Here is a 22549-nt window from a genome sequence, read left to right on the forward strand (position 1 = left end):
CCAGTTTCTATCACTTCTAAATTCACCTCTGTTTCAGTGTGTGTGACATATAAATGTTTTTGGTGTAATTAGAAGAGAGTGCTTTTAACTTATGTCAACAGTGACTCCTATTTCTGTACAGGCTTCCTATGGGCTATAAAGATGTAGCTGACCATCCACTGCCATTTTTTATCAGGGCTCTGTAATATGAGCCTACGCTGTAGCTCCTATTCTTTTCTCTATCACTGCATTCCCTGCTGTCTCAAACTACTTATAGTCATTTCTGCCAGCTCTGGAGTTCCTGTTTTGAGGGAACCTGTGTTCACTCCACTTGTCACACTGACAACAAAGACGAGCTTCATTTAAAAAAGCTGTTTCTAACTCCTGGAGCTGTGAAAAGTTACCTTGATAAGGTGACATTAATCACTCCGAAACAGCTCTGTGCTACCTGCTCATCTCAGCGAGGCTCTAGCTGTCAAATGTAACAGTGAAGATTCATGCACTGTTTTTTTAAGCATAAATCCTATAGATCTGGGAATAGAATTTTTGCTCCTAAACTATCAAAGGACTTCTAAAACCTTTTCCAAGTAGCTCCTTCTGTTAATAATTCTAATGTAAGTATCCAGGTCATGGAATTTGCAAATAACCCAAACCCATCTTATGCCTTTCTTCTGAGAAGTTCCCAATTTTCTAATGTCATTATGTGTTACCTGTGTAGAAAAACACCCTACCTTGTTCTGAACTGCTGCTAGGAGTGCCAACATCAGTACGAGCCACCTGCAGTGTCTGAACCTCCATTTTTTTTATCTCCTCCATAATATAATCTTGGAAAATCGTCAGCTGTCAGGGAGAAATAATTATTTTCTTAATGGTTTCGCATAGCTCAGGTAGAGTTTTAATTAAATCAGAATCATATGTAATCACTTGGCTTTATTAAAACTCAGTTTGAGGTTTAATGCTCTGAGCAGCCTTCTCTACCCGCGCTAAAAGTCAAGGTTTGGCTGTATCGTTTACATCTCTGTGTGTCCTGCTGGCTGCCAAGGGGGCATGATTCAGGATGAGTCACTCCTCTGTTAAAATAAGGCTCGTTCCAATATTAACTTGGGCCCAAACAAACCCTCTGACACTGCCAGTAACAAGAAACGAGTTCACCCTCTTTGCAGTTTTCTGCAGTTTTTTAACCGAAACCGCTTTCCAACAGCGCAGTTGTGACAACTTAGCATAGTTTGGCTTCTCTCTATCAAGTTATTCTTGCTTCCTTACAACTGCACGCTATAGAAAAATCCGTAATAGGAGAATTTTTGCAGCAGTAATTTTAAAATAAAAGTTCTAGTTAATGGTGTGATGCCCTTTTGGACTGCTGTTTTGGTGGTGCACATAAGAGATTATATATCACGCCACTTGCCTTGTGTCATATTTTTTTACACCCTCAGCTCACTTACTTAATTGAAATATGCATTAAGTGGAAATGAGTAATGCTTCATAACACATACTCAAAACATGGGGAAAAATAATACCTTTTACCTTCTGTCAGCAAAATCCCCACTGCTCTCTGCAGACCTCGTTTGGAAGGTTCTCCTTTCTTCTTCACCAAAACAAAATCCCGTTGCAGTCACTAAAGGTTCACATACTCTTGCAGGGAACTACCACCACCGTTGTAACTGCGCAGGTAATTACCATTAGAAAAGTCCTCCTGTGTTGTCACATGCTGTGTGAGGGGCACTGCTATCCACATCTGACCCAACTACCAAATATTCATGTAACTTTGTCCACTTTGCAACTTTGGAGTGACAGAGGTCTGAATGACTGCACTGCAGCTCTTTGTAGCAGCTCAGAACGCGCCCTGCCTTGGGGTGTGATGAGCCACACAGGTGGCACACGATACCTGCTAAGCAAATATAACTGGTCTCACTCAGGAGTTGTCACGGTTTAAGAGTAAATGACAATTTGGAGGCAGAAGGAATCTGGATACCAAAACACTTTAATCAAATACGTAGCAATACTATGTACCACACCACTGCCCTGGCACATGGGACAGATGACACAGTCCAGGGGAGGCAGTGCAGCAATGCCAGCTGGGCAGCACACAGTCCTGGTGTCCTCTGGGCTCTTCCCCCTTCCCCACTGGTGGAGACAATCCTGGATGCAGTGCAAGCCCTTGGGATTTCCCCACCAGAGCCTTCTTCATGGTGTGGTTACCTCCAGCACTCACGAGCACCTTTAGCCGAAGGACCGAGCTGAGAACACCTCCCCAACAATGAGCTCCTTCAAACTGCATTCTCATTTTCTGCTTCGTCGTGCCATGGCTGAAGCTGATGAGCTGCTTCTTTGGGCACTTCTGGACGTGCTTGCACTCTTGATCCAGATGTGTGGTTGATTATACTTCCTTTACTTCTACTGCAGCAAAGTGTGGGTTGAAGTTGACAGGTTTATGCTAACAGCTGTGCTGGTGATAGACCAAACTCATGGAACTTGGGGTAACTACTACAGAAGTCCTGTCTGTATTACAGCAACAAAACGTATTCTTTGCCTACTGTTAAATATGTAATGCTACATGGTGAGAAAGGGCCACGTGTGACGTTCCTGTTACGCTGAAAAGAGAAAGCACGCATCTCCCTGTCCTCCACTTAAATTCAAGCACACTGATTTCCCAACTTTTTCTTCCAAATGCAGTAAGTAAAGCTGTTCCAAGTCACACCCACAGTCACTGGTCTCCTGTCCCTGGCAAGAAGGCCACAGGGAGATCACATCCTCTGTCTTTGAGTTAAGAAACACCACCACCAACGGAGCCGTGGGAAAGTACTGCCTGTGCTCTGCACCCACAGACAGCAGTTCTGCTCTCAGGACAGGCACACCTCTCCCTGCTCGTGAGGCCTCTCCCAGTGCTACACAGCACAGAGACATGGACTGGAAGTGGCCAAGTGTAGCCCTGGCTCTTACACGGACAGCAAAAGATAGTTATATTGTTGTACAATATACAGCTAAGTATTTTCCTCTTACTAAACTGCGAACAGGGCAGATGCCCAGTGAGGCATTTCAAAGCACGATGAAATGGTCCAAAACAAATCTTAGGTTCTTGTCATTCTGTTGCCAAGTGAAAGTAAAAGGGAGGAAGAAATGTGTAAGTGAGCAGACTATTAGGAGCTACGCTGAGAATATAATGAAAATACCTATGTGAACTCTGTAACAGTACCCGAAATAGATAACTGATGTAAAAGCTTCAGCTCACGAAACACAAAAGCCCAAGTCGTAGGGCTGGACACAAACATCACCAGGTCTTGCGTGGCCCAGAATTTCATATTAAAAAGCAAAAAGACTTCTTAAAGATACCAGGGAGAGTCTTCATTTTTTTGTACTGTGGAGTTAAAAGTTTGTAACAGAGAAGATCAGGCTACAAAGAATCTAAAAGGAAGGATAAGCAGTCCACTCTGATTGTGTAAACTTTCGTACACAAAGGCTAAGATTGCTGGTAGACACAACGTATCAGGTATTGTTCTAAATCAAACCTTTAAGATGACTGAAATGTAGTTCAAGATAGTGAATTGAGCTGAGCTTCAAAGCTGAGAGCACCTCACAAGATCAGAGCTTTTTTCTCTAAGAACAGAAGGCCAGGTGCATTTACATAATGTTGTCTTTATTTAATGAGCACTTTCTTGGTTATTTTTTCCTAAAGATTTCCTTGAGTTTTACCCAGTAAACGACTCAGGTCTGTGAACAGGGCCCAACCCTGGGCAGGCTGCGCATCACTCTTAAACCCACAAACTGGTGGATTTCCTGCACCAGCATTTCAGCACACGTTGGTAGCTCTTCTGCACTGTTTCGCATACATAAATAGAGCGCATCAAAGTATTATTTCTACACGGTGATTGCTTGGCCTCTGACTGCCACTTGTGCAAACTGTTCTCATTTTAGAAAGAAAAGAGGCTTTCTTCGATCGCAGAACTCCATTCAATATCATTTCCCTGCAATTTCAGCACGTGCAGGGGGTTACACGAAAGGCAAGGCTTCCTCACAGCTATTACATTCAACTGTTCCAACTACAGGATTTGATAATGTTACGAAAATGGTGCTTATGCTTTGGGAAGTGCTCTGACTGCAGGATGTCCGCTCTTCGGGACGAAGCAGCTCACTGATGCATTGCAAACACACTCACGCCTGGTTTGCTTTAGTTGAACCGAGATGAATGAGAGTCATAACAGTAGTGTAACCATGAAGCAGGTCATCCTTTACATCATTACATTCTCTTAATACGAAATTCCCAGTAACTATCCGATCACATCCTATTTCCCCGTGTCCGAAAAAGCCAAATAGGGGAACACTTGGAAAAAACTTCCTAAAGGCATCTGCTTCCATATTCCGTTTGGTTTTATAGTGCCGATATCCTCGGCCAACACACGCGAACATGAAGCCAATGGTGTTACACTCGGGGATGTTTGCTGCTTTCAGACGCTGCATGGCGGCTTCTGCTGTCCTCTCATCAGCGACATCCTGGTCTAACAAAACCGTGGCACTCTGGATCTGGGGCCCGCTGAAAGCCAGCCCAACCACCCCACAGGCATCGCTGGGCTGGGCGTTATTACTGGAAGGCAACAGGCCTCAGTTAGAGAGCAGCCCAGCGTGACCGTTTCAGACCTGAATACACTCTGCTGCAGCAGAAGTGGGCTGCCAAACAGCCCAGGATGCTGGTGATTTTGAAAGCCACCACAGTGACTCTTCCAACTTTTTTTCCCCCCTCTTTCCAGCAATCTTTCCTAAGGAAAACCTTTCACATCCATTACCTGGGACTAATCATAAGCCTGTCTTTCAAACACTTGCCAAATTCAGCAGTTAGCGCATATCACAGCTCTGTAATTCCAGCTGAACTGTAAGTTAAACTTAACCAAAGATAAGCAGCTTTTATGTATGAAACCAGGGCAGCAGTCTGGAACAGCTTCAGATTCCTGTTGCTATGGATCTGTGCTCGCTGGCTGGCCAGAATCACAACAGTTTTAGTGGTTACCTATTCACGTTACCTTAGTAATAGTTTAATATAGACAGCTCTCTGATCTGGAATAATGGTGTAGATGGCATAAATTAGATGCAAAAAGAAAACCAAAAAAAACAACTCCTATCACTATGGAGTTCAGACCAACTCTGCATGAGAGGAGCCTACAGGCATGTCTGCAGCACACTCCCCAGCACAGGATGCTCCAGGGAGGATGTGCCAGCAAGTCAGCAGAGCGCCTGGAGCAAAGAAGCCCAAATCTTCCCTGTAGGGCTCCTGGTGGAAGGATGGGGGTTAAATGGGTCAGATCCAGCCCAGCCCTTGGAGTGCCATATCCTTGTGGAGCTACTTGTGCTCACATGGCACAGCTCTGGTTGCACATTTAGCTCTGTAACGTGAGCTAAAGCGAGACTGACATAAAACCAGAACGGTCACATAAATGGTCTCTGTCACAGTGAGTGATAATTTACCTGAAAGCCAGAGAGCAAGCACATGCTACAATAGACAAATGTAGGGTTTCTGAAGCTGAAAACATCCTTCAGTTGTTCTCCTAGCTGGGTTTCCAGAACCCAGTGTGTCACACTCACACAAAGCTTCCAGCTTTTCCTGCTGGATCACAGTGCAGCAGTTGGATTTTGTTCTCTTAAACAAAATGTAACACTTTACAACTCTTGTCTTGCATATGACATAGCTAAAAGGTTACAGCTTCTGCAACGTTTGTCTCATTTTAAACCTTTTTCACCATTTACCCTGAAAAATATACCTACTTCTCAGAGATCAGCGATGTAAAGCTCTCCACTTGTCCCCCAGCTAGGATGATACTTTTTTCATTCAAAGGATTGACTATTTGATGAAGAAAACGAGTAGCTCCAGACTTCCAGGAGTTGTAGCCGAACAGAAGAACCACACGAAGATCTGGATTATTCTTCAGGCCTACAAAAACAAGAACGTGAGTCCCCTTATTTTGACTTTCCCTGAAGTCTAAGAGTTCTACATACACTCTTCACTCCCTCCTAAAAAAAACACGTAACGCCTCCAGCAATGGCTTTCTGTTGCTGCAAGTGAAAAACTAGACACAAGGCAGCCACGTATTCATGAGCTGGGCTGCATTCTCTACACACATGAGAATTTCAGAAAACAATTGAGTGATGAAAAGTAGATTGCATCCGCTTCTTCCTGCTTTCAGCTTCTTTCCCAGAGCATTTGAGTTTTACTGTGGCACAGTTCTTGGGCTTTACTTCACAGCCTCAATTATCTTTTTACAGATTTGAACCGAGCATACACGTTATTCAACAAGAACCACAGTCCCAGGAAGACTCACAGAGCTCTCAGATTACTCTTCATAAATGCAGTGTGAGGAATGCAAACTGTATTTAATAAAACAGATCATTTTTGTTTATACCTTTCCTTACTACAACACCTGACTTAGCATCGAAAAACAAAGCTACTTTATAGAAGAAAAGCAGCAGCTCCTTCCCACTCCCTTCTAAACAGCGGTGGCCAGAATAACTCCCGATGGCACAAAACTCATTTACTGTTACTTTTAATCAATTATTGGGTTGCTTCAAACCTAACAGCTCCCTCTTCACAGCTCTGTGCAACACGAATGAAGAAGCTTGAGACAAACTCAGGATAACAACTTCAAATACTCCCGAGAACGGGTGGAACAGAGACGGGTGGAAACCAGAGCAGCCCATGCTCTGTAAACACGGTACAGGAGCTGCTGGTCCCACATGCAATTTCACACTGGAGCCTCAAAGAGCAGCAAAACCCGTGACAAAAGCCCAGACTGAAGGGAGAACACAGGACATACCTGCTTCAGCAAATTTGTTTTCGTCAATGACCCTATTCTTTACTTCTTTAGGAAAATGGAAGGTTTGGATTTTAACTCCATCAATTTTGGGAAACAAAAGAGCAAACCCAGCTTCACCATCTTCAATTTCTTGAGGTTGGTTGCTGCTTGAACCCATAGGGGTAACTACAATGACACACACACACAAAAACAGGTTAGTGATTCTGACACTTCTGTCTGTGACTCAGGCTAAAAGAGGCAGAGCAGCATATGCAATACGGAATGTGACAACCCATTCCCATCACAACACATCTAATTGATAACTGGTGTGAATCTTTTTTTGCTTTTGTTGTGAAAGATGAAATGCGTAAGAGTTCCACTGTCCAGAAACGATGGTAAAGTCACCTTGCAGGAGGAGACACAGATATACACAAAAATTTTCCTTACTCTAAATAGAAGTACGCAGACAGCCTTTTATAGGCACAGAATCAAGTGTTTATGGCTATTAGTGACTTCACAGAGGTGTTTACGCAGCCCTGTACTCCTTCAGGCTATAGGCCTGCTCTTATTGGTCATGGCTGGCTACAGTGACAGAGACTGAAGGCAAACACTGAGCAAATGCCTGGAAAATGCTTTAACACATAAAAGCCTGCTGCTGAGATGCATGGCACGAGCTATGCTCTGAAATCACAGAAACGAGCAGAAAGGTTTCCCCTTTGTATACTGTAGGATGAGAACTGAAGGTGAGAAACGCACTGACAGTAGGAAGCACAGCACTCAAAGGAGGCTCCTACCTACGATCCCCGGGGTGAGCAGTCCAAGGACCTGACATCGCTTTGGCAACAGTTTCTCAATCGCAATGGCTGTTTCTTTACTGTTTCTTTTTCTGGCTATTGAAAAGGAAACAAAAACGGCGCAGAGAATAGGAAGGGAGCTGTTGCAAACCTGACAGGACCAAAGCCCGCAGCCATTCCTTTCTCATTCCACGGCTGTTACCGGCACAAGACCCCCGCCCTGCCAACAACACGGGGTAAACCGCCGCGCTCCCACGTGGCTCAGCCGCCAGCCGAGCCGCGTTTCCTTCCACGTTCAAACTCAGAGCTCTCCCCGTGGCGGTCCCTCCCCCGCCCGCAGCCCCGTCGGCTCCGCGCCCCGCGGGTACCTTTCTTGTGCTCGTGGCACTCCTCGTGCCCGCTGAACGTCTCCGCGTCGGCGATGTAGAGCACGGTCTGGGGCAGCACGTGCACCCTCTGCAAGAAGACGCGAGGCGCGGGCGCGCTGGTAACGCCAGCCCGGTACCGACACCGCCCCGTGCCGCGAGGCACGAACCGGGACCGGGGGGGGAGGAGGAAGGGAAGGGCCCCCTCAGCGCACGCGGACCCACCTCGAGCTCTCGGGCCAAGGCCTGCACCAGCGTGTGTCCGCCAGGCGGGCCGGGTTCCAGTGCCGACACCCAAGCGAGGCGCTGCCGCGTGCGCAGGATCCGCCGCGCGCACTCCCTCCACAGCCGGCACACGCTGCAACACAGCCGCCCCGGCCCGCCCCGCCCACGTTACCTCAGAAACAGCGTCGACCTCCGCCCGCCGCCCGCCCGCCACCCCCCGGCGCTTACCAGGCGGCGCGCAGCAGCGCTTTAGTGGGCAGGAAGCCGAGCACGCGCTCCACCACCTCGGCCAGGTTGCCGAGGACGAGGCCGCCCTTCCCCGGCGCCTCCATGGCCGCGGAGCCGCGCCCTTCCCCGCCGCCTGACGCGACGCCGACACCTCCCGCCGCCGACGCGCTTCCGGTTCCGGCGGCGGCACTTCCGCCCGCATCCCTTCCGGCCCCGCCCCGGAAGCGGCACGGCACAGCGGTTCTCAAAACGGCCTTTATTCGTCAACTTGATGCAAGTTTACAATTCGCGGCGCGGCGCGCTCGCCGGCCAAGAAGGGGGGAAGCGGCGTCGGCCTCGGGCCCGGGGCGGCGGCTGCAGGCGCAGCCCGGCCGCGAGGGCGCAGCCGGAGGGGCTCGGCGAGGCGGGACGCACCCTCGGCCCCGGGATCGCCACGGGAGGCGCCGCCCGGCCCGGCCACGGCGCGCGTCCGGTCCTTCCGCTGCGGCGCTGCTCCACGTCGGGGTGCCGGAGCGGAGCTTCTGCGGCAAAGAATTCGTTCCCGGACTTCCGCCTCGCCTGGTGCCACTCACTCGCTTTATCAGTTCGTTAGTTTACAAATGATTGCAACAACCCGTTAATAAAATGGAACGCCTACAAAGGTTTTTTAGTAAATAACTTCGAGCCTCGGCCCGCGGCCGTGCGGCTGCAGCAGAGGGAGCCGCCCGCAGCAGCGGAGCACGGCCGGAGCTGAGCGGCTGCGGCTGCAGCGGCACCGCCTGCACTGCTTAAAGGAGAGAAGGAGGGCAAAACCGTCTGACCATGAGCATCTCTTCCAAGAAATAGTTCGTATTCTCATCCAGCCATGAAAATGTTTAATGACTTAACATACATGTGCTTTTCCTATATCATTAATTTGGAAATACTACAAACGCTGTCATTTTAGACCAGAAAAACTACTGTGATTTGCAAGGTCTGACATTTCCTATAACAGTATTAAACAACATATTAAACCTCCTGACTTTAAATGAAACGACACAACTCAAGTCTCGGCGCTCTGCATCCTGCAAAAGGTAAGAAATGCGCAGAAGAAGTGCGTGACCAACTCCTGCTGAACGCCCCCGGGGAACGCAGCAGCCCAGTGCAGCATTACACTTCCAACTTAAAAAAGGGAGAAGGGAAGGAGTGGCCCAAATATGCTTAATCCATGAAGAACAAATACAGCAAAGGCCCAGACTGCTCAGTTCAAGATGCCTAAGAAGAGCGGAATGGTAAGGCTGCAACTTATACTTGACGTGTCAGTTGACAGATTATCCACTAACTTATCTAATAGCTAAAGTCTTCAGTACGGCTGTTATAGGGGCACTCATAGCTCGAGTCTCTGTGTTGGAAAACATTAAAAAGAGCTCTTTTTGTTGGCATTGGTCCAGGTATACAACAGTCCTCAGTATTAACCGTCTTCTTTTGGAGGAGTGTACCAGCCTATGGAGAACAGAGAAACGCATTAGGCACTGCCCTGGCTCCGCTCAGAGGAGCTTACCAGCTGCCTTCTGAATGGGTGGCAGAAATGTCAGGTGAGTAACTCTGGCTCCTGATAGCATTTGGCATGTTGAATCATATCGGATCAAGTGTACGTGGCCTTTTCTGACCACCTCCAGATCTCCAATCTCAAGTCTCCCAGCCACTATGGTAAAAATTCCTCTCAGTTTTAGTACAGTGAGTAGAGGCCCTACATATGTCGTCCCAGAGAACTGGTAGCAGCAGTAAGTTAACAAAGATGCCTTTTGCAGCAGCAATAAATGCTGTGAATGTTTTGTGTACAGCTCCTGTTGCAGCAGCAAACACTGTAGTCATGGCCAGCATGTGGCTAGAAGTCAATGGCCATGGTGGCTTTTGTTGCAAACTAAAAAAGCAAGAGACTCAGTTAATGGCAAGACCAACATGTCAAGAAATTGGAAAGCATTTTAAAATCTTCCTCTGTGACCTTCTTCCTAACAGTCCAGAAGGCATTAGGTTTGTTTTAGAAGTGGGAAAACCGAGGTGCTCATCACACCAGAATATGCTCGCGTCACGTTCACAGCAACAGGAGTTCCCAAAGGACGCTGTGCATCTCTGAAGTCAGAACTGGGACTAATTCCCTCATCAGGAGAGCAGGACACCAACTCTGTTGATTGCTTTTGTACGGCATATAACTCACTCAAACTATCTAAAGCCTCAGGTCATTTCTGGCCTTCTCATCCTGCCACAACAAATGCAACTATACCTCAAGCATGTTAATATTTGCTTTAAGCAGCCACGAGAACATTAACTAGCTTTAAATAGAAGAAAAAAATCCATCTCCCATTCCCCAGGCAGTGCACCTCAGTTGGGCTTTTTCTATCTTTTGAAGAAATGGAAAGACAGACCAGCAACCATCTTCTTTAATGGCTACTATTTCTCAGCCCATGCCACACAGAACCAAAGAGGCAGACAACCTTCCATCCAGCACTTCAATAACACATAGACATTCCAACAGCTACAGCAACAACAAAGCTACTAGGTCTACTAGTTGAAAAGGAAGCTCAACTACTTTTTGAAAAGCAATAAGAACATCAGGACATCATTACTTCCATGTAAGCTGGAGAAGTTGCAAAGATGGTCAGTCAAGTTATTCTAATTAGAAAGACTACAGCGCTTAAAGATGAGAAGCAGAAACACCATCTCCAGCCTTCCCAACCCAACCTATGGCATTCCAGCACTTCAAGTTTCATTGCTGCCAAATATCAAAATCCTAGGATGCTCTGCATACAAGAACAAAAATGCAAGGCATACATACCATTTTTCTCATGTATTTGTACTAGTGACTTATAGGACTGCTGTGCTCTTGCTAGGTTATATTGATTCTGAAAGGAAAAAAATCCAAACAACTCTTGAATCAGCACTTAAAACACCAGCAAGCGAGTCATAATTTCATTGACATATTTACACCTCTTCTGAAAACAGCATTTAGAACTTCAAAACAAGTTGCAGTCTGTTAACAACATGCACACTTGAACTGAATTATGATTTAGATCAGTTCTGAGAGGCTCAAGTTTAAGAGTATTTGCAAGGCAGTATTTTTCATTCTGTCAGGAAAACTGGCGGGTACTTAGTCCAGCCAAGGAGAACTTCTTAACATCAGCATATGCAAACCTGGCAGCAAGGCTATCCGTAGCCCTTCTCAGAGCCAGGATTCCCAAATCTTTCTGATTTCCAATTCTGAATTCACCCTTCGCTCCCCCAGGTACATGTCTGCTTAAATACCCTGCCCATCCAAAGCCTGGTCTCCTCAAACATTTATCTTTCTTTAAAATCATAGTTAACAGCCAAGAACATAATCACACCTGCACCAGACGTATGTGACCGAGACAAATCAAAATGCAAATATATTTGCAATGACAATTCTGTCATGAAGCATCTCCTACACAAGTCAGCAAAGGCATGAAGAAGCTTAACAACAATCTGTGTAATTGATATACGCAGTGCATTTACCTTATTGGCTCCAAACTGAACTCTGGCTTTTCCTTTGACTAAAGTGGCATTGATCTGCATGATGACTGATTCTATTGAATAGGCACTGCTCCAGCCCTGCAGGAGGAAGAAAATATATGACATATACTTGCTTCTCGTGCTCATTTTGCAAATCTGCTTTGGAATGCACGTTTTGTAGGGAAATTATTCCACATAGGGAATTAAAGCTACTACTGTCAAGTGCCTTTCTACTGAAAAAGGGCACACTTCACTGTTATTTGTGGCACTTCTGTACTGAGAGGAAGCGTTGGTATTCACCTGTTTGGTAAGAAGTTCCATGCATAATGCACCTCCACCTAGGACATATCTAGAAATAAATGTGAGAAGAAGATTATATATATATATATATATTTCATATATAAGATATGAAGCCATTCACAGCACTTCAAGTTCTCCCAGGCCAATTTGATTTTATTTTTTCAAGTACAACTGAGATGCCCTTCAGCCAGTAATATACTATGGCAACTAGTTAGCCATAGCATAGGGAAGATCAATTAGTGCAGTGAGACAAAAGAAACTGCTTTCCTTGGCCACATACACAGTTAAAATCAGCCATGCAGCTATTCTGCACAATTGCTTACATAGTAGCCAGACCGTGGAAGAGGAATGCTGTTTTTTGTCACTACACTATCGATGTGCTGATACAGTTATAAAAATAATCCAAACCACTTCCGTTAGGGATATTGACACAATCTCAAACAATGTAAGTGCAACTATTAACTAAGATTTAGTTGCAAACGAGTTAAAGCTAATCTTCACTTGCTCTTTTTCTCTAAAATTAAAAAAAAATTAAATTCAATTTCAATAACACTTCATCATAATCTGTGGTTATAGAATTCAGCAGTCAGCACAGCATGCCTGGCTGTAACAAAACCTGACTGAGGGAGCTGAACTGACCACTCCTAAAAGGTGGTCTCTGCTATGATCAGTGCATTTAAACGACGTCCATTTATACGTAATTTATAAGGAAATAAAAAGAGCAATTAAAACCAAATCACAATCAGCACCAGCTGTCAGAGGCTGCATTGCAGGAGACACTGCACACAACATTTCAACCAAGGTTTGGATAACTTGAAGCATAGCGCCAATTAAATTTAATACTTTCAGATTAGCATTTGAGGAGTTTTTAGACATAAGTTATAGCGGTGTTACCAACACATACAAGAAAGACCCCTTCAAAGCAACAACTCAAAACACACTGCTATGTGGAACAACAGGAGAAGTAAGATCATGTTAGAAGTTTCAGAGATCAGCTCTCAAGTATTAGGGCTGATGGAGACTTCCAAAGTTGGACCCAACTTAAGCAATTCTAAGCTTAAAATTCAAATTAAGGAACTGCATCAAGCTGGAAAAAGCACTCCGCTGTCTGCCCACTGTTAATTTATGCTACTTGAGAAGCACATCATCTTATCACACTGAGCCTTTCACCAAACTCAAGGTCTATAGGAGCTCATGACTGATATTTTGGGAAAATAATTCCAAGTCCACCTGCTGGTCTCAAAACATTCCCTGCAAACCCAGACAACCAATCTCAAGTTATAACATTTTACCACAAAGTAAGATTTCTATAAAGCAACTCAAGCTTACCCTCCTGTGAGCACAGGAGATACTACTCGCACAAAGGGAGGATCAAACGGGAAGTTATCCTGAAATACATAAACAAAGAACAGTTTAAGAACTATACTGTGATGCTGTTCTCCTAACCAGGAGCTATTTCTGTAGCCTTATTTGGCAAATTAGATTTAAAGCAGTAACATTTTTCAGTTCTGTAAAAACCACTGTGCCACAGTGCTGGCCCACAAGCAGCCTTTGGGAAGTTTTAGTGCCACACTGAAAACCACATTTTTTTTTTTCCTCCTTAAATGTTACACTTCAATCTTCACCCAGGTGACAGCCAAGGGTACCTTGTTAGTCAGTTTCTACAGTTGGCTACAAATTTAACCCCTGCATTTCTTCCCATAGACACATACCTTAAAAGAGAAGTTGAGTAAAATGTATTCTACACCTTCTTTTTCTTTTAAGACCTGAAGATCACTATGCAGAGGGCTGTCAGGATCAACCCTATAAGAGAGGCAGGGTGAAATCCTGGATTAAGTTAGTATTTTCACTACCTGTAAATAGCAATCACTCTTAGCTCCTTCATGTATTTATAGATTACAAATGGTAATTTGAGTTAAACACAAGAAAATGTTTGCTCCTTTGAGAAAGAAAACACTTTGCCCCGAGATCTCCATGAAAGCTTGTTGCAATGAACTACGATCCCACCACTATCAAATGTTATTTCAACATGGATAGCAAATAAATAAGCCGTTTATTTGAAAATCAGTCATTTTAACTCCCTTCAGCTCACTGGAAATCTATGTCCCAAGAGAAGAAAGTATGTTAAGGGAAAGGCTGTAGTGATCTGTTTTCAGCACAGTTAGCGAACCCTTCATGAGTACGTGACTGCAGCTCTATATCACATGTTAAACGTGATCTGCATCTGCCAAAGCACTGAAGTCAGCAGTATCTGCTCTCAGCAGAATTTCATCACTTGTTGCAAAATACTGGTGACAAGCACGCTGGGTGTTAATTCAGACACTACTGGGTTTATCCAACGCAAGCACTGCCACCCCAGAAGTTTTTAAAGAAACTAGTCAAAAGAAGACTGTAAACAAGACAACAGATGATGTTAAGGGGACTACAAGAGTCCAATCCTCTACTACACGTGAAGCCACAAACTGGAGAACCCATTTCAGAGTTACCCGAGCCCTACGTCCCCATCTCACAAATCAAAAGCTATTTCAGAGAAAAAAAATATAAATCTTTCAGTGCTGAGCAACCCATCAATTCCAGCCATAACCAGCACCAGGCCAGTTCAGAATTACTTGTTCTAGTAACAATAATGTTCTGTCTGCAAAAGGGTTAATCTCTGTGACATTTACACCCTCAACTGGTCTGCACACACAGGTCATTTGTTTACAGACACTTTCTGCTGGAACAAATAAACACAATTCTTTGTCTTTGCAGAATGGTTTGTCTTGGAAGAGAGAGCCCTTGAAGTCCACCCAGTTCCGCCCCCAGCTATATGGGCAGGGACAGCTCCCACTACTACCAGGTTGAGCAAGACCTTCAGCACCTCCAGGGATGGGACACCTAAAGCTTTCCTGCGCAGCCTGTGCCAGTGCCTCATCTCCTTCTGAGTAAAGAATCCCTTCTCCATGTCTAATGTGCATCCCCTCTCTTTCAGTTTAAAGCCATTACCCATTGCCCCGGATCTCTTTTCTTAGCCATTCTGGAAGTCATCTCTTGCATGCATTCTATTGCTTCTCCCTCCTCAGAAAACCAAACCTGCTCACAGTACTCAAAAAGAAATTTCATGCACTGCACAATTATTTGGCTGTCTAAGCAGTCAATCACTAAGGCATTCTGTAACAAGGGAATGATTACTCTTCCTGCTAGTTTCAGCTTCAGAATGTTCATATGCTTCTGATGACACTAAGATGGAAATACAACTCAGCAGCTGGTGACAAAGCTGTAGAGATTTTACCACCAGGACAAGGCAACAATTCCTAAAGGCACATTAGCTATTGTGCTGATAAAACTTAAGTCTTTGTATCTGTGCATCACGATGTAGCTGAACTGAAGGAATTTTTCCCAACTCTTCACCTTTCACAGTCACCCAATCTAGTTGCATAGGCTCTTCCTTCCTACAGGTTACCTCGCAGGATAATGGCAGATAATCCTGTTACTGGGACTAATTTCAGTATAATGCCTTTAGAATTAAAGTATTACACTTTGGACATAGCAATACATGAGCTGTCATTTTCTTCTAAATTGGTGTGGAGATCATCCAGACCCAGTACAAACAAGTGAAAAGTAGCACATTAGAAAAAACAATCATGTTGTAAGTCATCATTATGTTATGCCTCAAGATTTCAGTCCTATGTGCCTGCTAAACTAACCCCACTAGAACAGTTCTGTTCCTTCTTATGTCTTAAAGGAAACGAGAACCTGCATTTTATTGAAATTAAAAACAAACAAGTCCACCCAGACAAAACTTCTGGACAACTCATTTCATCATTTGAGGTTTCATATTTTGGAGTAGCATTGGAAGGAAGGTGAAACAGTAATAAAAGTTATGGTAATACGCAGAGACTTGGCAGTGCAAGGAGTGTCTGGGTTTTTGGTTTTTTTTTTTTTTCATTTTTATTTGTTATCAACTTAATTACTATAGTTCAATATCTGCATGCATCTCCATCTAGCCAAGTTGTAGCCACACTATTTTGTAGGTTCTGACTAGAGTTTCTCATTCAAAACCAGATTTTTTGCAGCAATTTTAGTAGATTCTTCAGAAAAATGAAAGAAGTTTAAGAACTTACTTTAGAAGCTTAACATGCCATTCATACAAGCTGTCATTTACCAGTTCCACTGAATATATCCCTGTGGAAATATTAGATAGAATTAGCTATGCACTACAATTTTTAAAAGGCAAAATGTAGTATAAGCTTATTCTGTGCTTTCAAACACAAATACTGTCAGTAGATGTAAGCAATGAGTAAGATACTGAGTCACATCTTTTCCTCAATAGTAGAAGCACTACTGAGCAGCCAGAGGGGAAGAGTTCTTTCATTTCTATATGGAAGAGAAAAAAAAAACCCGCTCAAGTAAAAATGCTTCCCTGGCTCCTAAACCATTTCCCCCCAATCCAGTTTCCTTTCAAACTTTACATAGCTGTAGAACTCCAGCTTGCTTAGCGCCCAGTGTATTTTAAACCTAGTACATGACCGACATGCTTTTTAAAAACACTTAACACACAGCTCAAGCATGCAGCATTATATTTCACAGGTCCTCTGAACAGCATTGGCAAATAGGGACAGCACCCCGGCCAGTGTGTGGAGTGGAAACCCAAGAAGATGACATTGCACTGGATGAAGCACACTCCCAACAGCTGAACAGAGCAGTCAGAAAACTTCAAAGATGCATCAAAAGAATTGCTCCCTTACTGCCACACAGAACTCAGGCACTGGTCCTTCAACTCTGCTGGTTATCATGGACTGCAACCACCCTGAAGGAACAACTTCTGCTGGTCATAAAGAGCCGTACTGTACCAAAGTCAGCAGCTGTAAAATGGTTCTTTAGGTGCACAGTTCAGGGCAGATGTGAAGACTATCTAAGAGAAAGATAAGCTACTTGGCCAACCTTTTAATCATCCGGCTTTGGAGCTGAGTAGTATTTACGTGTGCTCATGAACAGCAACAGTGACACAGTTGCTCACTGCTTTGATACAGAAGATTTTAAACAGCATTATCTGTAGTTGAGTTTTGTTGCCATTATTTTGTTTTTAAATAGTCAAGATGTGTTATTTGCAACCAGCTCGGATACCTTTTTCTCAATTGAGGCAGTAAGAGGAAAAAATTACTCAAGATCAATTAATCTTACCTGATTAACTGCTACATACTGGTTTTGGATAGTTCCTCAAGTAGGAAAAGGAATCAAGGTAGATTCCCCCCACTTAAACATGAGGTTTATTTGTTTATTCCACTAAGAGGCTATCCATATCCATAGAGGGAATCAAGTGAAAAAGCAAGCACAAAGACCCACGAAACAAGCCAGAAGAGAGGAGACAAAAAGGTAATAAGGAAAACAGCCCCTTTGAAAGCAGGCCATTTCTTGCTTACAGCAACCTAACTAAACATAAACCCCACGCAATCTCTGGATAAAAGCAATTATATGAATAACAAAACCACTAAATGACATAAACAGAAATTATTTCACTTAAATATAAACAAGGTGTGTTTCCTTCTCCCTCCCCACCCTCCCAAAACAGTTTGAGACCTTTAAGAATTTTTTCTATGTGAACTGAACAAGTTCCCAGTTTTGTATTTAGAAATAAGAGAATTCTTAGTTTGGAGGACTTACGACTCCTGTTATCCAAAAGTTTAATGACACTGTCTGAAGTACAGCTGAGTATTTTAAATTGCTGGAATATATATATATATATTTTTGCTAATGTTAGCTTGTGGAAGAAGAGTTTTGTTTGTCTTTAAGAGTAGTTTTCAACTAGACTTTCCAGGCAGGTCAGCAACTCTCTTGTTGACAGCAAGTCTGTAGTTCTATTTAGTTTTTGCTTGAACTCCAACAGTAGTATTTTGACCACTAAAGAAACTTCAGTTTTAAAATGGATACTACCTTGAGTAGACACCCTTAGCATAAAAAAGCACAGTCAAGTTTTCAACTACCTTTTTTTTCCAACTGTCAATACTGAAAGTACATGATGTCAGAGACAGTAAAGATAATTCCATGCAACTTAAAAGCAATCTTTGATTTTATGGCTTACGTTGAAAAAAAAAAAGAAAAAAAAAAGAAAATGGTGTGATGTTTCCTCACAACAGCCCCCAGAACCTGTAAGCTTCACAGTGATCCCCTTTATATGCACATAGCAAGGAAGTTTAAATTATGGGAAAAATGACCACAAAAATAAGTACTCAGAACCAAGATCACATTATCTAATCATGTCCCTGCTAAGATGGTGACAGCTATCTCACAATAGAACACAGAATGAGGCTATAAAATCAGGAGTTATGCACAAAGGAAGAAACTGACAGTTAAATTCAGTGAAGCCCCACAACTAAGTGAAGCCATGAGGAAGGAATCCAGGCATGTTTTATAACAAACAGCATCATTTACTGAAAAAATTAATAAATGGATTAAGTAGGATGGTGATCCTGCTTTGAAACACCATCAGTTTTATACTATCAACCTCCACTTCAGTTAGACATGTCCAGTTTGCTCAGGGAAACAAATATTCTTATCAGGCACTTATTTATACAGGGAGATTTGAAGAGCAGGAGGAGTTGCACAACTCCAGGCAAACAGGACAGTTCCTTGACTGGGACATAGTGCAGTTACAAGATATTCTTACTTGGTTCTGTTCAGACTGCTCGAGAAGTGGTATGGAATTACACTGCGTTAGAGAAAAGAGTATGCCATTTAGCTCCTTATAAATGCACAGATCTTTGTCAGAGAGGGCAATAATACCTTTCGCCATAAATAACATCACAACTTCCTATAGAATAGAGTAAGAAATATTAGATTTAAATAAATAGTTGAAGTAGTGATTCAAAAACACCACACAAACTCCTGTTTGAAGGATCCATCATACTGGTAATTTGTCAGTCTAGAAAGCTTTGGTAATTTCTTGGGCTTGGGAATTCTCCCACTTGACTTCCACAACTGTTAGAGATTCACACAAAGTGTTCAGTTGCAGTCTTTTTAGATATTCCTAAATCATAAACTAATAAGCTGCCGTACTCATCATTCAGAACATCAGCTTTCTTCAGAGTCAAACTTTTCCTCATTATTTGGAGTAAGACACTTTCTGATAACAGAGGTTTCGTTTTTTGCAACTTTTGCAAATATTTAAGACCTGTTATGAATCCAGTGCCCAGAAATGGCATTTTTAAGCTACCCAAATTCTCACCTCAAAGTAATCACTGTAAGGGCCCCAGGTAGTACTCCTTCTCAGTCCTCCTAGCTGGACTCTGGGAACCAGGCAGAAGGAAGAGAGCAGACCAGCTGAGTGAATGGCTATACAGAAGGTGTCATGAACAGAGCTTTGGGTTCTATTATCTTGGACCACCTTCAATAGACCAGGCATGCTGACACTGGATGGGATGCGACTGACCAGGAGGGGCAAGAATATACTGGGCAGCAAACTCACTGGGCTTATCACCAGAGCTTTAAACTAGATTTGATGGGGAAAGGGGATGTACTGCTGAGTGACAGAGAATAGCCAGGGAACACTGTCATTTTAGGAAGCAGCAGGGAAAAACCTTGTTTTTCCCAGAGGATTTTTGGAGACCTCCTCCAGGAAGGTAATGTGGCCTAAAGCCCAGGTAAAGTCCCTCTATACCAATGCACACAGCACAGGGAATAAGCAGGAGGAGTGGGAAACTGTCGTGCAAATAGAAAACTATGATGTAACTGCTATCACAGAAACAATGGTGAGATGAATTGCACAGTTGGAATACTATGACGGGGCTACAAGCTTTTTAGAAGGGACAGAGAAAGCAAGAGGGGCAGGAGAGTTGCCCTTTACGTTACGAAGTGCGTAGACAGTCACAATCATTTTGAGAACTTTGGGTTAAAATTAGGGACCAGGAGACCAATAAAGGACTTCTGGTGGTTGGGGGTCCACTACAGGCCACTTGATCAAGGGAAGCCTGCTGATGAAGACTTGCTTCAGCTACAAGAGGCATCACAGTCACAGGCACTCATCCTGATGGGGGATTTCAACTACCTGTGTATCTGCTGGAAAAATAGAGCAAGCTGCAAGCAATCCAGGAGACTCCTGGAGTCTGTTAAGGCCAAGTGTATCCTGGGCTGTATCAAGAGAGGAGTGGTCAGCAGGGTGAGGGAGGTGATTGTCCCCTCTAGTCTGCCCCTGCAAGGCCCCACCTGGAGTGCTGTGTCCAGGCCTGGGGCCCCCAGCACAAGAAGGATGTGGAGCTCTTGGAATGGGTCCAGAGAAGGACCATAAAGATAGATGATCAGAAGGCTGGAGCACCTGTCCTATGAAGAAAGGTTGAGGCAGCTGGGCTTATTTAGTTTGGAGAAGAGAAGACTCCAGGGAGACCATACTGTGGCTTTCCAGTACTTGAAGGGAGCTTACGAGCAGGAGGGGCACTGACTTTTTTTTACATGGTCTGATAGTGACAGGATAAGGGGGAATGGCTTTAAACTAAATGAGGGAAAATTTAGATTAGATGTTAGGAGGAAATCTTTACTCAGTGAGTGGTGAGGCACTAGAACAGGTTGCACAGAAGCTATGGACATCTCCTCCCTGGACTCATTCAAGGCCAGGCTAGATGGGGCCCTGAGCAACATGGTATGTTGGGAGGCAACCCTGTCTACAGCACAGGGGTTGGAACTAGATGATCTTTAAAGGTCCTGTCCAAACTAAGCCATTCTGTGACTACAGGGGCTCCTGGCTGTCCTTCCAGCAGTATCCATGCTAAAGACACGTTTTTCACAGTCCAACAGACTTCTTAAACATAATTCTTGTTCTATCTCTAAAAGCAACCTCTGAAGATCACATACAGGCAGTAAAGTATCCCCCATGACTTAATGAAGAACCATTTCTAGGCTATCCTTTAACCCTTTTAATCCATTCTCTACTGGATAGACAGTAATTAGGGTTTACTGGCAAGCAGTTGTGATAAAACCTGACAGTATTAGGCTACATTAGATCAACAGGAGGTTACAACTGTGTTCATAGTTCAGACGTTTTACCACCATCTACAGTACCTCAGCACCTAAAACTATTTACCTAAGAAGTAAACATGGCTGATCAAAACAGAGGCCTACTGCCTCTTCAAATCTTTTATAAACACATTAAAAAACTATATACGCATTTGGTGGCATTTTAATGGCCACTGAACAAGACTTAAGCCAACTAGAAACAAACTAGGGAAGCAAATCAGACAAGTAGAAGATAGAGGATTAACGTTAAGGCTGACTTTCTAATCTAGCACTCCTGTTCACACCCCGGCCTGCACCAGATGCCTCTCATTCTTGGCTGCAGTGATGGAGCCGGCTATTGAACTGACCTACAGGAACACAACTTGCTTGAAATGCATGTAAGTTCTGCTTACTGTACAATAATATGCAGATAATTCAATATGCAGTTTCCTTTGCTGAGCTAGTTCAGAAAAAGCCCTTATATAGAGCAAAGAGAACAGCCATCCACCTACCTAAAAGGTAATCAATGCTTCTTATCCAAACAAATTTAAAAGACAAACTTTTCATTTGTATCCTCATTCCAAAGAATTTATGGAGCTCAGGACCAGATGAGCACCATCCCAAAATAATAAAACTAACAGGACTGTAATTAAGATTAGATGTTGTGTAGTAACAGCCTTTTGATATTGAACACAGATTCCTACTCCTCGAAGTATACTGTGTGAATGGCACTCATTGGGATATGCTCACTGCTTTTGCCCTATACACCTGGAAAGCTAAATTTCAGGTAGTTCTGAAAACTCAACAACTCCCACAGTAGACATCTTAAGATGTTCCTTGTAGCCATCTCACCCTAAGAGTATACTCCCATAGTTACAATCTTGTTGTTAATTGTGGTATGAAGGTTTGCATAACAAAAAAGAAGAACATATAATAGCATATACATCCTGACTTCCTTTTACTTCATAAACACATTGTTTTATACAGTAAGAATATATATAATGTACCTATGTATTTTTCTATCTATAGATATACACATACAACTACAGAACAGAAAAAGATTAATAGGAAGTATTTGCTAGGAGAAATCATTCAAAGTGTACTTTAAGAATGGGAAGTATTTTACCTGTTTTATAGCTCTGTGATCTATATATATCCCTGAGTTCCTTCATAAGTCGATCTGAAGCCTGAACTGACCCAGAGACTGCACCCTGAAACAAACAAAAGAGACTACATATAAGCAAAAAATAATATTGACAAACAGCTTTGTTTGCACAAGACGCTGCATTATTTCAATGCTAGTAGTGATACATTAATTTCTTTACTAGTATTTAATTTTTAGAAGCTGAGTATTCAAGTGAGCAAAGAAACAAGACACTCCTCAGAGTAGCACTTTAATATATATACAAACCATCACATGATAGAAGTGATA

At 43.4% G+C, this 22549-nt stretch overlaps 2 protein-coding genes across 5 annotated transcripts in view; both read right to left on the reverse strand.

Annotated features, from left to right (window-relative positions):
• Positions 1-1942: 1942 nt before the first annotated feature.
• FBXO22 (F-box protein 22) lies at positions 1943-8516 on the reverse strand. The gene is made up of 7 exons (NM_001030545.2): positions 8368-8516; positions 8140-8272; positions 7918-8005; positions 7550-7645; positions 6777-6941; positions 5731-5896; positions 1943-4558 (listed from the first exon to the last, which is right to left on the reverse strand). The coding sequence occupies exons 1-7, from the start codon at positions 8469-8471 to the stop codon at positions 4129-4131; spliced, it is 1182 nt and encodes a 393-aa protein (NP_001025716.1). The 5' UTR covers positions 8472-8516; the 3' UTR covers positions 1943-4128.
• A 682-nt stretch (positions 8517-9198) lies between these two features.
• Positions 9199-22549, reverse strand: part of UBE2Q2 (ubiquitin conjugating enzyme E2 Q2) — a 37835-nt gene continuing 24484 nt past the window's right edge. For 2 of the 4 annotated variants that reach the window (XM_015279019.4, XM_040706990.2), the window contains exons 6-13: positions 22244-22328; positions 16257-16317; positions 13866-13956; positions 13483-13541; positions 12154-12202; positions 11857-11952; positions 11162-11228; positions 9199-9828 (exon numbers count right to left, since the gene is read on the reverse strand). In XM_015279019.4, the coding sequence (XP_015134505.1) occupies positions 9797-9828; positions 11162-11228; positions 11857-11952; positions 12154-12202; positions 13483-13541; positions 13866-13956; positions 16257-16317; positions 22244-22328 (540 nt within the window). In that variant the 3' untranslated portion in view covers positions 9199-9796. Of the gene's footprint in view, positions 9829-11161; positions 11229-11856; positions 11953-12153; positions 12203-13482; positions 13542-13865; positions 13981-16256; positions 16318-22243; positions 22329-22549 lie in introns of all 4 variants that reach the window. The other 2 variants (XM_015279017.4, XM_040706989.2) reach the window with 1 other exon arrangement.

The sequence above is a fragment of the Gallus gallus genome, chromosome 10, assembly GCF_016699485.2.
Source record: "Gallus gallus isolate bGalGal1 chromosome 10, bGalGal1.mat.broiler.GRCg7b, whole genome shotgun sequence".
In the NCBI taxonomy this organism is placed as follows: Eukaryota; Metazoa; Chordata; class Aves; order Galliformes; family Phasianidae; genus Gallus; species Gallus gallus.